General features: G+C 42.3%; 1 protein-coding gene across 1 annotated transcript in view; it reads left to right on the forward strand.

Moving 5' to 3' along the window:
• The first annotated feature begins 5,517 nt into the window (after positions 1-5,517).
• The window catches only part of LOC112118243 (collagen alpha-1(IX) chain-like), a 45,297-nt gene continuing 35,807 nt past the window's right edge, over positions 5,518-15,007 (forward strand). Inside the window, exons 1-2 of the mRNA XM_029912239.1 lie at positions 5,518-5,855; positions 11,963-12,063. Coding sequence (XP_029768099.1) covers positions 5,518-5,855; positions 11,963-12,063 — 439 coding nt within the window. The remainder of the gene's footprint in view (positions 5,856-11,962; positions 12,064-15,007) is intronic.

Genomic DNA, 15,007 nt, shown 5'->3' on the forward strand with positions numbered 1-15,007 from the left:
TAGCATATGAATGATGCAAGCTGATCTGTGAGCCAGTACTGCTGTGGTGGAGACACACTGTTGAATAGGTACCACTGCTCAATTAAAAGCAAGTTTTCCTCAACAGAGTGTGCTAATTGGCTGCTGCTAGGTAGCACTTTACCACCCATCCACCACAACTGATATATTGATTGTCATCAATTATGAAAAATGGGAATGCCACAAAATTTACGCAGGAAATATTACTTGTTAAGATATAATCTCTGCATGTGAAAAATAGCCTTAAATATCCTAAAAAATTACTTCTAATTTCAAAAAATGACCAAACAATCACATAAACCAAACAAAAAAGGATTTAACTCTTTCAAACTTTTAGCATTTGTTGAGAGAATTTAGTATAGTAATGAAGCAACAGTAACAGACTAAAGAAGCTCTTTATAAAATGCTTTGGTGCCCTCTAGTGGGCAAACCTTGGAAAACACCTTGAATAATTTTGAGATCTGAGCAAATTCTTTTCCTTTCATGGCACTATTTTATGATTAGCTGAAGTAGGCATAAGATTGTATTTTGGAACAATGAACAAGATAAACAGGAAGAAGTGCTATCTGCTATTGATGAATGGATTCAGTAGATTTGGAACATTCATACCATGGACAAATTTACTCTTTGCTTAGCAGACAAATATCAGACCAAAGTCAGTCTTCAGGAGCCACCCATCACAGTCTCTTTGATTCACCTATGCTGGAGAGATGGGAAGGGGAAAAACAGAGGAAGAGTTCATGTGGAAAGTTTCCTGGCCCCTATCACTCCCCTTCCAGAAGTGATTGCTTTGAAGCAGGAGAGCATAGAGAAAAGCTGTCTCGGGTCCTTTGCAAGGCATCTGCCCCTGATGCAGTGGGCTGTAGGAGAGGCTACCTTCTATGGACAGAGTGGACGACTGGGAAAGCCATTGAAGAAGAAGGGAGGGTAAGCAGTTAACAAAGGCACAGGAGTGATGCGGTGGTGTGCAGAGAGGAAAAAACGGAAGTGGCACCAGCTATTGAGATGGGGGTGAGGTGCAGTGCAGCTATCTGGAAGGAAAGTTGACATGAAACAGATGTGAATGTTATGTGAATGAAAGGAAAGGTTGGTTATGGAGAACTGGCACATTTCAAAGAGGGAAGGAGATTACTTCTAACTGCTACTTGACTGCCTATCCAAATAGTGCTAATGGTACTCTTGATCTTTGTTTTTAACCTTCTGCAAGGTGTCCCATCTGAGATACTTGTTTCAGTAAAGTTATTCCTTTTGTATCAATTGCTGCTAGAAAGGTAGATTAGTGACCCTTTACTTGAGCAAAGCTTTTAGATTGTCTCTATATTTTAATTTCTTTTTATCTCTTATTCAGACAAGTGGCTTGAGGAACAAGGGAACACTCTCCAGTCTATTGGCAGATATAATAATTCTGGGAACAGAGTTTGTTGTTTTAACTTTGAATGTTAAAATTCAAGAGATTAATTAAAATCATACTGCACCTGTCAAACTGCCAAGGTCATAGAATGCAGGGCAGGTACTCAAAATGAAAACATATAAATCAGGAGCCTCAAAATGATGTGGGCTTAATTTCCGTAGCATAATAATTTTCTGTTCTATCAGTTTCATGATTCTGTATTTTTTGCTATAGATAATATCCAATAATAAATGCGAGGTGACATCAGGTGTGTTTAGGACATTGGTAAATTGAGGTCTAAAGTGCAAGATGTCACTCATGACAAGGAGCGGAAGAGAGATCTGAAATATTCTATTTTGTTCTAATTGATTACATGGTCACAGAGGATGCTTGATTCATGTAATGCAGGGGAAGAGTGAACAGCTGTCGCAACAGCAACCCTAACAGGGGCTACATGCTAAGGAATCTACTCTCCCAGGAAGAAAGTGTGTAGAATTTAAATCTTGCTGGAAGTTGACAGTAATTGCTCCCATGTGCGTCATACTCTATATTATTTTAACAATGGATGAAAGCAAAAAATGCCAAAATCTTTTTATAGTTATGATTTGACCACTCTTTGATCTTTCTGGAAGTCATTATAGCAGCAAGCATGGAGATGGATTTCTTGAACTGATGAAAACAAGGTGCGAGTTAGAGTTATACCTTCCAGATATATAGTGGTTTTGGGTGAATGGAGAATGTCCCTTTTTCACATATTATTCATGTGTAATGTGCATAAGGTAGGAAAGTGGCTGTGGCACTGGAATGGGAGGCAGGAGTTCTATTCCTGATTCAGCCACAATTCCTGTGGGTCCTTGGACAAGTCAGTTGATCTTCCCTTGTGCCTCAGTAATCCATTTATAAAAAGGGAATAGTATCCCATTCTCTCACAGGGACGGTGTGAGATTAAATCCACCAATGATTATAGAGTGTGCCAATATTATGTTGATAAGAGCCATCTAGATAGATAACTAGAGTACAAACTAGACATCTAAACCCCTTTGATCTTTGGAAAAATTTGGCTGTAGATCTGAACTTGGTTGTTTGGCCCATGTCGGCGACCAATTGGGTTTGGACACCCACTCAGCGCTTCTGCTGCATACCTCCCAAGGGATTCAGTGCAGAACTGGCACAAAGCAAATGTGGGAGAAGGGGCTTTTGTACCTCTGCAGTTACCAAGAGGAGTGGTATGTCAGCTGACAAGTCACAGCTCCTCTCCTGCATAGTTCCAGAAAGAAGGCAATCCTGCATGTTACATCAGGGGACCAGCAATGTGGTTTAAGGCCACCATAGCCCAAGCAAAGGAGACAGCAGGGAAATCCTAACTGCTGTCAGGAAGTCTGTCCATCCATGCTATCTTTTATTTGTGAGGTATCTCCCACTGGGATTCTCTGAATACAACAATTTAGGTAGCATTAGTAATATGAGCATGGACTCTCGGGTCCTGCCCCTAAATTTCTCCTGCTAGCTGTTGTCCCGTTAGAGGAAAGGAATGCTGCTCTAGTTGGAGGAGCTGGGGAGAAGCTCTGTTCACCTGGAAGTTTTAATATAGCTATGTGTCTACAAAGTTAAATCCTTGGCAGTCAGCTAAATATCTTAGCTAGACATTTCTATGGAGACTGAGGTGAGAATTGGGGAGAATTCTTTAACCAAACCTCAGTGAAATAACTGCTCATCTACGGGGAAATAACAGGCCCAAATGTAAGCCTGATCACAGGCACTGACTTTCTGCTTTCCCTGGGTGTGTTTCACCCCCGCTCTGCCCCGAGGCCCTGCCCCAACTCCACCTCCTCCCCTGAGGCTCCACCCCACCCCATCTCTTTCCACCCCCATTCTGCCCCCCTCCCCGAGTGTGTCCTGCCCTCGCTCCATCTCTTCCTGCACCTGCTCCTCTCCCTCCCTCCCTCCCCCCCCCAGTGCCTCCCGCCTGCCACCATAACAGCTGATTGGCAGGAGGCACAGGTGGGAGTGGGAGGAGCTGATTGGTGGGGTGGCTGGTGGGTGCTGAGCACCCACTATCTTTTTCTGTGGGTGCTCCAGCTCCAGAGCACCCACGGATTTGACACCTATGATCCTGACCATAAGGAGGTTAGATTAGGCCAGGGAGAAAAGGATATAGCTAAGTAATTGAGATCAGCGAGGTCAATGAAGAATTCGGCCCGAGATTTGCAAGATATGGATTCCTAATCAAGAAAATCAGGATGTAAGAAAATCAGGATTGTCCCCTTACTGAAATGCAGTGGGGTTTTGGTTGTCCCACTCTGTACGTCAAAGTAGCACCCTGGAACCCCCATATTAACTACTGTCTTATAATTATGATATGTTTTGTACAAAGTATACCTTGTGAGGTATCATTTTAAAAGTCTTGATCCATTGAACATTAATATCCTGTTGGATTTTATGTGCTGTCATTATATGTGACGTTATGAAGTATTGCTCTATGTGTTACTCAAATATGTTGTGAGGTTGGAAACACCCACAACCAGCCTTTCAGTCACAATAAAGGAGTAGCCATCAATAGCCAGATGTCGTTAGTGGCTCATCAACACACAATCCACTATCCCAGAGACTCCTTAGAGAAGGCACATATGCAATGGAGACTGCTTGGCCAATGGGGGCTGACTGACACCCATGTCACAGCAAAGATCTTTCCAGCAAACTGGAAGAAGGTATAAGAGAGTGACATCATCACTTGGCCTTTCCCCCACCCCAACTCAACACATGGAAGAACGTCCAGAGGACAAAGACTTTGCACTCAGGACATAGGCAGGGCTGGAGCATCCTTGGAAAAAAATAGTGGGCAGTCCAAGGTCTAGCCCCTCGCCTCAGGGGAAAATTGCAGTCTGGATACCAGCCACTCTCCTCCTTGGCAAGGGGGGGGGGGGGGACCCAGGGCCACCTGCTACTCTGGGTCCCGACCCAGGGACCCTATAGCCGGCAGCCATGTACTGCCCTCCTCCAACCTGCTGCTTATTTTCACTGGACCACTTCCCCCATAGTCCTGGCACCCTCTCAGCCCTTATAGAAAAAGCCCCAGCCTGGCAGTGGTCAGCCAGCAGCTCACCCTCACACTCTGCTGCACCTGCCCAGCACTGCTCTAGCTATGGCACTTCTTCGGGCAGCCAGTCCTCTTCCCTTGACTTCCAGGGAGAGACTCCCTTCTGCTTTGCTGAGCAGCCCTTTATATATGGCCCTCAGTGGCCCTGATTGGCTGCTCCAGCAAGCCTTCCCCCTACTGGTGGGCTCAATAAGCCCTTTCCTGATTTGTGGGTTCTGCGCAGTCTCCCTGGTGCTGCTTTTAACCCCGTTTTTTTCCCTCTGTGGGGCAGCTGCCCCACTACAGCCTATGATGGGGGAAGTTTGGTCCCAGGCTGGAAGGTAGTCCCAGTCTGTGTATTGAGGAACTGTAACTCGCTTGTGCCATCTGTCAGGGTGAGAAAAGCAGTTGGATTTAACTCTTGCTTAGACTAAGTTTAGGATTTGGAAAGCATGTTTATTTTCTTAAGGTAACTATCTCTGACCTTTATGCCTATCTTTATGTCAAGCTTCTGACCAGTGCAAGACAGATGTAGGGCTGGAGCTGGGAGGAATAGGCTGGAGCCTCTCTATTGATGATTCATGAATGGCTGGGAGACCATTCATGTAACACAGTTGGGTGTGTCCCTGCCTGTGGATGGCTGTGTAAGTGCAGTGCCTGTCAGAGACTTGTAGCTTGACATTAACATCACAGTGTGAGGGATACCCCAGACTGGTGGGTTTTGGAGGACTCAGCTGTCCCACAGTCCAGGTTGCACCCTGGGATCCTGTCACACTCTCCCAAAACCAGAAGAAAGGGGAATGGCCAAAGAGAAATCAGGACTGACTACATCAGCTGGATTGACAGGGCGGGCAGGTGTTAGGCAAGCCCATAGCCAGACAATGGCTGCCCACGCAGCTGCCATGACTCAACCCCCCTGGAGGAGGGGGGACAGGGCCTGCTCTGCCTCCACAGTCAGGTCCATGTCTTCTGCCTCCAGGCCCTGCAGAGATCCTTTATGGTGCAGGTAGACTGGCATGGAGCACACTGGCACATGCCTCCTACACCTCTGACGGCTCTATTACGACCGGCAGCTCTTTTACCTCCATCCGAGGAGTCTTCTGCGAGAACTATCCAAGCTGCCAGTCTTCTATCAGAACCATCTCCAGGCCTGGAAGCTGGTCTTGGTGACCAGTCCATGGCAGCCACCAAGGAGGAAGATTTCCTCAGCTTGGTGGGTAGGTGGCAGAGTCCCCCCCTCACTGTCTCGGAGATTGGTCCTGGCAGATACCACCAGGATCAGAGATCTCTTGAACTACGACTGGAGGGCCTGGGTGGACCCCCTGGTGCTCAGCCAGTGCATAAGGCTCTCCACCGCTTGTGTCCCCCAGCGTATACTCCAGGAGGTGAGGGCAGGCTTACAGCCCGCCTCATAGGCCTTCTTCAAGCTGGTCTTGCAGGAGAGTGCTCCTCACCCATCCCTCACCCCTGGCCCCCTGACCTCACCATTGGGCCCTGCTCTCTGAGCCCCCCTGGCCACCACCTCCGCATCACCCGAGCTGGCTGTGCGGCCTGCAGTTGGTCCATTTCTGAACCATGAGTAGGAAACAACTGTATGTGCTTGTGCTCCATGCCCTTCATTTCCTCACCCTCATGTCCCACCCCAACACCAAGTAGTGGGATCTTCTACCACCCGTGGAAGGTGGGGAGGTGCGGTGGGCCAGTCTGTATTCCATCCTGACCCCCTGGCCCACCAGGGATCTTAGTTGGCAGCTCCTTCAGGGTGAGTACCTGGCACAGTTCACCCCCCCCCCCCAACACTGGCCCCTTCTGCAGCGAGAAGGAGATGCTGGCACACATCTACCTTGAGTGTACCAGGTTGCAGCCCCTTTCCTGGCTTCTCCAGAACCTTCTTCTTAGGTTCTGGCTGAATTTCTCCCCACACCTCCTGATATTTGCACACCCCATCCATTGCCCCGTGAAGTCACGAGACCTCCTCATCAACCTCCTCCTCACGTTGGCGAAAGTGGCCGTCCATCATACCAGGAGAAGGATGTTGGATGGGGAGGTTCTCTGCAACTGTGGGGCCTATTTCCGCTCCTTCCTTAGGTCACATATCCAGGCAGAGTTCCTTTGGGCCACCACCACTGGCTCCCTGGATGCCTTTGAAGAACAGTGGGTGCTGGCTGGGGTTTTCTGCTTGGTGTCCCCTTCTGGTTCCCTGATTTTGACCCTGTGACCTTCACTCCTGTCTGTGTTTTATCATTTGTTGTCCCTGGTATTTACTTGGGATCTGGGTTCAGTAGATCCTGGGGGGAGGGGGCCTTTAGATGTGCCCACATTCTCAGTAGGTGCCAGCAGAACCTGCAGTGACTCGTCACGGACACAGCTGCAGCAACTCAGCTGCACTGACTCATCCCTTAAACAGAGCCTGCAGTGACTCATCATGCAGTCACACTGTGGCCGCCTATCCCTTGGCAGGGCCCTGGTCAGAGGACCCCCAAGCACAGGTACACTGACCCTGCTAGAGCTGCAAGTTCATCTGTGCAATAGCACCACTTGGCCAGGAACCCTCCAGCTGTCTCGGTGTTACAGAGTCCGTAGCCTTCCAGCCTGCTCTTGATCCCATTTCTGTTACTGCCCTGAGCTTTGCCTTGCCCAGGCCCTACCCTGACCCCACTCCAGCCCTGTTGCTGATCCACTCCAGCCCTGCACCTGCCTCCTGAGCCCCCTGACCTTTGTACTGACTTCAACCTGGCTTCACCCTTTGGCCTGCTTCCTGTCTCTGACTACAATCTCAATTTGGCTTATCCATGGACTCTGACCCCAGTTCTGACTTGTGACCTGTCCCCAGACCCCAGTTTCAGTGCTGCTCTTGACCCAGTCCTGACCCGACCCTACTTTGGACTTTCAGCTGGACCTTTTGTTACCCTGAAAGGGGGCTGAACTTAAGAGGTGACCTGGCCAGAGAGCCAGGTCATTGCAGGGCTGAGAAAGTGGTCAACTAGGGGTGCAAGAGAGGTGAGGACCCTGGCAACAGAGTTCCCTGATGCCAGAGTCTCCTATGGTGGTTAGAGCAACTGCATTACTGGGCCACAGGCAGCTGAGTGCACTTCAGGGCCACTGTAAATTGCAGTGGGACTGAACTTGGACTTCAGTTGGTCCCAGGACTGCGGGAATGCAAAGCCACCTTTGTACTCAACTCCCATCAGACCTTTGCTGACCAGAACAGATCATCTAGGCCAGAGAGTTCAATGGGAGGTCAAAACTTCCCCTTAGCTATTTGACAGTATCTTATCAAAGTGTGTATTTTATGTAACCAAATACTTGGAAAAATTGCATGAAATATTTCTGTACTGATGTCTTAAGAATATTATATACAAATCTATCAAGTGATCACATCTTAGCAATATCCAAGAAAATATGAGTATGTTCTGGTGCTTTCCGAATCAGAAGGTAATCAGCAAAAAAAAAAAAAAGAAGCCACAGATGCACTTTGAATAAAAAGAGAAGCTTTTTTTTGGTGAGCTGAACAGCCTTATATACTGCTATAGACAGAGGTGAAAATAATATCAGAAGTTTGTCAAATTCACTAGATCTTATACTAAACACAATGAGTCAGCTCCACTGCCCGCTAAAGTCAGTGGGAGTCTTTCCACGGACTTAAATGAGCTTTGGATCAGGACCCAGGCCTAAGAGTGGGTACGAAAACAGCACAAAGAAGAGCTCTTACTTCTGTGAAAGAAGTTTTTAAACAGCCAAATTTCATATTCCTATCCACTATCTCTGGGATTCAAGCAGCATAACAGCTGCAGTGTATGGGGGACGCTTCAGAATCCATTTTGTTCACTGGTGATATATTTGTCTTAGGTCTGTCAACTCCTTGTAAAATATAACACCCTGTTGCTATGTAGTGTCTCTCACAGCATGACTAGGAACTTTGCTTCAGCAAAGTTCTACATTAATGAAGAGAATTACAACTAAAGAAGAGAATCATACAGTAAGGATATATATTGTAGTTCTGTATATGTAAATGTCTTTTATATATGGCTGATGGTTGATACCAATAACCTCCCTCACTAAACATGTGTAACTAAAAGTTCTTTGAGTGGTATCTGCATTGTAGCAAGAAATTATTGAGGTTATCTATAATATATAAAAATGAATAAACAACTGACAAATTTTAGTTACATTGAGTCTTACAAGATATCATGAGCAGCAATTTTAAACGCTATACTAAAACTAAGAACAAAACATTTTGAAACACATTAAACTAAAACATATTTAAAACCCCAAACCTAACCATTGTTTTAAGCCCAGTGTTTGTGTTTGCCATGATCAGAACCTTGAGAACAAATTTGTGCATATTGGGCCTGACCCAAACTAGCGGGAGACTTTCTCCAGTTTGTTGCACACTGTTTCATAAAGTATGTGATTGTTGATTAATTTAATAATATTTTATCAGATGACCAAATGGTGGATGCATTGGCTTATACTTATTTGTTTATACTGGTCCCAGATCACTGAGATCACTTCCTGAAGGGCTTTTTGTGCAAATATTTGTTTCTCTCATGGAGAATATGATCTTAGTAATAAGTAATAATCAGTATTACTTACAGGTAGAGATAGCGGTCTCAGCCTGGCAATGTGTTCAGCACTATGCAGACGATGTCCTTTATGTATAGGACTACAAGTGGAAGTACTTAAATATAATATGAAAAGGCTTTTTTAATGTACCATCAGCCCTGCAAACAAGGAAGAAATGGAAATCTTATGAGAAAATCTGATCAAATGAAGCTTAGAGATCTAAGGGGTTCAGGCAAAGCTGGATAAAGCAAATCATAGAGATACTACACTTCTTGCACTCTAACAAATGCTCATTTATTCAGCCCTTCAGTAAGCTGTCACAGATTTGAAAGTTCTGGTGACAGGAGGTGGAGGGAGAAAGGGAGGGAATCCAGACACCCTCTGCCCTTCAGCATTAGAGAGATTTTCCAAGAAACTCTATTTGGGGAGCGACTGTCCTATCAGAGGCCTAAAAAACTTGTGAGAGCTACTATATGATCAGACAGCAGAGCCTCTAGCCATTATAGGGGGAGCAAAGAGGTTACTGAAAGAAATGGCTGAGATTGAAGAAAGTACTTAGTATGAGGAATCTTTAGCTCTATTTTGTTCAACTTCTCCACGTACTTTCTCTTGATATTCTTTGTGTTCCAGCAGAGTCAATCTAAAGCTTTGTGACCTCATAGGTACACTGCTCCTCATCCACGTTTGTTGCTAGAAAGAATGTAAGTTTTCTTCTTATTGCTTCCATTTGGCATTGTACCTTCTTATATGAGACTTTATCCACTATATCCATGTACCTGTGCTTTCTAGTTATGATATGTACAAGCACATTATGCTGTATGTTTTGTGTAAAAAAAAAAAAAAGTGCTTGCTAACAAGTTTCATTATACCTTAGCTATGAACCACTTAGTTTTCTTCCCTATATTTTTTAGTAACATGAGATTGCATTCAGAATCTCCAGGAAAATGAAAAAGAAGCAGCTAATTGAAATGCAGTTTGTATAAATGCGTCTTTTGAAATGTTGCAACATACTAATGTTAGAATACATTGTCTATGTCTATAATAATCAGGAACTAAATACCTATGCCACTTTTTAGAGAAAAAATATACTTTAACAAAGATGACTTTTTAAAATTACTGAATTGTGTAATTAACATTCTTGCATGAAATAACAAAGAGAAAATTAAGGGTGACTTGATTACAGTTTATTAGAATCTACAAGGGAAAAATATTTAATTGTGGGCACTTCAGTCTAGCAGAGAAAGCTATAACACCATCCAATAGCTGGAAGTCGAAGCTATATAAATTCAGAGTGGAAATAAGGCATAAATTCTTAACAATGAGAGTAATTAATTATTGGAATAATTTACCAAGGGTAGTGGTGAATTCTCAATCACTGACACTTTTAAAATCAAGACTGGATGTTTTTCCTAGAAGACCTGCTCTAGGAATTATTCTGAGGAAGTTCTATGTGTTATACTGGAGGACAGGCTAGATGATCACAATGGTCCCTCTGGCCTTGGAATCTATGAATCTAAGAATAGAGTCTCTTGCTTTTATATCTAGTTATCAAATGTATGGTATATTACAAATATTGTGAAGGATTTGGTGTAGGACCTGATCCTTCAGCCTATACTCAAATAATTTCACTGATTTCAGTGCTGTTACTCACATAAGTAAAGGTTACAATATTAGGCTTTAAATGCATATGATTATTGCTGCTGATGTATCCTAATAATATAAGCATATTGATATGCTGTCCTTGATACTCACATTATGTGTGCATCAGAATGATACTAGAATAATATGTGTAAGTGCCTTGCTCCTCTGTCTTTTGATTTCTTTTTTAAGAAATAAAGGAAAAGGATAATGCATAGTTAGTCCAAATCAATTGTTGCAAGATTAACAATCGCATGGCTAGCAGACTTTCTAGTAAAAATGGTTAGGGATTAGCTGAGTAGAGCAATTTGCATCTAACTACAGATTTGAAACTTTCCCAAAAGTCTAGATGTCAGAAGACAAGGGTTGGTTCTTTCTCATCTTTTAGAAGATATTTTTTATTGATCTGAAAGTAATTAGAGTGACTGTTGTGTGTAGAGTGACAGCATATTGTGAAAATCTTCAAAGATGCTAACAAGGGCCTTAGTCCTAAACCCCTTAATTTCAATGACAGCAGGACTGGGCTGTAGATTAACAAATTGAAACATATTTCACTGTGTATAATTTTGAGCCTCATCCTGCTTCAAGTGAGGTCAGTGACTAAAACTCCATTGACATCAATGACCTTAGGATAGAGCTTTAGACTGAAAACTGTAAGGAGTAAATCTTTTTAATGGGATGATGCCATGTAGATAATATCATCCAAGTACTAGTCTAATAATTAAATTATTAAAACATTAAAGAGAAAACAATCTATGTGAAAAATAAGACAATGAATTAATCACACATGCAGTACATCTAGTAAAGTAAAAGCTCCATTCTTAGAATGGCCTTTCACAGCAAACTGTAAGGTTCAATATTTATCTTTGTCACTCAGTAGAGGATGATTGAATTCCGCATATAGTTTACCACTGTTGTTTGTATCCATAATGTAGTTAAAACTAACTAGCCAATATCTTTGTAACAAATACTTGTGCATAGAAATCTAGTTATAGAAGGTGATTTGGGGTCATTTGTGACCCTTTACATGATGGATAATTATTAGACATATATTTTGAAAATAATTACAATGCATATTTTAAGTCTTTAATTTATGCATGCAGTGTCTGTGTGTATGTTTATACATATATACTGTGTATATATACACTCACATTCCCCATCTGTTGTGGGGATTCCCTATCACAGCAAACCTAGTGCTTTAGGGACTATTGAGTGAGAGTAGCAGATTAGCATTAATAATAAACAGATCTAACTATTAAATGTTCCTTTCATAGGTGCATGTACTCAAGAAGTCCTACAATGAAATTTCCAGTTCTGATGGTCCTGGTGACTCTTTTCAATATTTTCCTATGTCAGGATTTACCAAATTCTGTAGGTATGTGAACATACTTCTTTCATAGTTGATAAATTCAGAGCTGATTAAAAATATTTTTCATCAAAAATGTGCTGACAAGCTTGTTACAGAAAAAAATTGTGAAAAGTACCATGAATTTTTTCCTATTTTTTTTTAATCAAAATAAGTTTCAAGTGGACATTTTCTAAGCACTCTTTTACTAACTGACAATATATTTCTTCAGAGAGAATTGGCCTTAATTCTTGTGTAATGAAATAAGTGATCCCCTCCTCCATTATAGTATTTTGCAGTGATTTGGCTCTGCATCAAAATAAGCGCGTGTGTGTGAGAGAGAGAAACTGAAGAATAGCTTGAATAACAACCTTCATCTCTAAGGTGCAATTTAACTTTATGCTTATTTTATTTATTACATGCAACAGTACAAAAAAGTTGCCATATACAACTAAAAATTATGCTATTGCTTATAATAACAAAGAACACACAATATAACAATGCAATTTGTTCTCAAATCTTAAATAACTGTTGGAAAAGCATTCTGGATATCCGCATGCAAATATACATAATAAATGTCTCACTTTGCTTCATAATTCCTACAGTAGCTCAAATACTGTCACAAGAAATCTGGCATCTGATGACACCTATATCAAGGTATGGGAAAACAAAACTATGCAGCAGAAGGTAGACACCTCAAATGGTGGGCAGTACTGAAGCCTAGCTGCTAAGTAAATAAGTGGTTGGAATTCTATTTTTATCTAGCAGAGTAAGAAACACATTTCCTGACAAACCATTCTCATTACTTATGGAATAAGCAATTGTGTAAAACAGTTATTGTCCAGGAAGCCACTATTAAAACATAGGAAGGAAAAGGCTCATAATTACCAACCAATCTTTAGTTTTGAAAAGACATTAATGTAGAACAAATCAAGTAGCAAAAATAAATAAATATTAAGTTTCCGTAAAAGAAAGGTCTCCACTGGAAATACCTTGCCTGATGCATCCTAGGATTGCATTAGCCTTTTTCATGGCCGCATCACATTGACGGCTCCTAATCATCCTGTGATCAACTGGTACACCCAGGTCTTTCTCCTCCTCTGTCGCTTTCAACTGATAAGCCCCCAGCTTATAGTAAAAATTCCTCCCATTTCTATTACTCCAGTTTACAAGGATCTAGATCTTTTTGTATGATATTCCAGTCCTCCTCTGTATTGGCAATACCTCCCAACTTTCTGTCATCTGCAAATTTTATTAGTGCACACTCACTTTTTGTGCCAAGATCAGTAATAAAAATATTAAATAAGATTGGTCCCAAGACCAATCCCTGAGGAACTCCACTAGTAACTTCCCTTCAGCCGGACAATTCACCTTTCAGTCTGACCCATTGTAATCACCCCTTTAACCAGTTCCTTATCCACCTTTCAATTCTCATATTAATCCCCATCTTCACCAATTTAACTAATAATTTCCCATGTGGCACTGTATCAAATGCCTTACTGAAATCCAGGTAGATTAGATCTACTGCATTTCCTTTGTCTAAAAAATCAGTTATCTTCTCAAAGAAGGGGATCAGGTTGGTCTCACATGATCTACCTTTTGTAAAGCCATGTTGTATTTTATCCCTTTACTGTTCACCTCTATGTCCTTAGCTACTTTCACTTTCAAAATTTGTGCCAAAACCTTGCATACAATTGAGGTCAAACTAACAGGCCTGTAATTTCCTGGATCACTTTTTCCCCCCTTTCTTAAAAATAGGAAATATATTAGCAATTTTGCAGTCATAGGGTACAATACCCGAGTTTACAGATTCATTAAAAATCCTTGCTATTGGGCTTGCCATTTCATGTGCCACTTCCTATAATTAAGATTACCCAGGGGCTGCAATTTAGTCTCATTAAACTGTTTGAGTTTGTTTTCCACCTCGAATGTGGTAATTTTTACCTCCATATCCTTGTTGCTGTTAGCCACCCTGCCACTACCTCTAAACTCTTCATTAGCCTCATTAAAAACCGAGGCAAAGTATTTGTTTAGGTATTGGACCATGCCTAGAGTATCTTTAATCTCCACCCCATCCTCAGTGCTTAGTGGTCCCACTTCTTTTTTCCTTGTTTTCTTCTTATTTATATGGCTATAGAACCTTTTACTATTGGTTTTAATTCCCTTTCCAAGGTCCAACTCTGCTTGGCTTTTGGCAGTTCTCGCTTTATCCCTACACTTTCTGACCTCCAAGAGGTAGTTTTCCTTGCTGATCCCGCCCATCTTCCATTCCTTGTAGGCTTGCTGCTTTCTCATCATCACCTGTTTGAGATGCTTGCTCATGCAGCTTGGTCTGCAACCCTTCCCTATGAATTTTTTCCCCTTTCTTGGGATGCAGGTTTCAGACAGCTTTGGCAACTTTGACTTAAAGTTATTCCAAGTTATTCAGATGCTTGAATTCTTTGGTCCACTTATCTAATTCCCTTAATTTATTAATGTTTGCTCTTTTGAAATCAAGGACTCTTGTTGCAGATCTATTTTTGTTTATCCTTCCATTTAGTGTAAACTGAATTAACTCATGATCACTCAAACCAAGGTTGTCCTCTACCACCAGTTCTTCTATGAGGTCCTCACTACGCACCAATACCAAATCTAAAATGGCATCACTCTTGTTGGTTCAGCAACTATTTGGTGAAGAAATCTCTCAGCTATCACACCCAGGAAAACCTACTATTACTAGTAGCACTTTCCCTCCAATCTATATCTGGGAAGTTAAAGTCTCCCATGATCCCACAATTCCCAGTAGTATTTATTTCATTAAAAACATTAAAGAGGTCTCTAGCCATAGCCAAATTGGATCCTGGTGATCTGTAGCACGCCCCAAGCACTATATCGTGGGAACCTTTAGTAGCTTTCTTCCCCAAAGTGATTTTGACCTAAACACACTCTGGCTTATCCATTCCATCACTTCTAATTTCTTTACAGTCTACCTCAT

This window comes from Terrapene carolina, unplaced genomic scaffold (assembly GCF_002925995.2).
Source record: "Terrapene carolina triunguis isolate 2854851 unplaced genomic scaffold, T_m_triunguis-2.0 Scaffold42, whole genome shotgun sequence".
NCBI lineage: Eukaryota > Metazoa > Chordata > Testudines > Emydidae > Terrapene > Terrapene triunguis.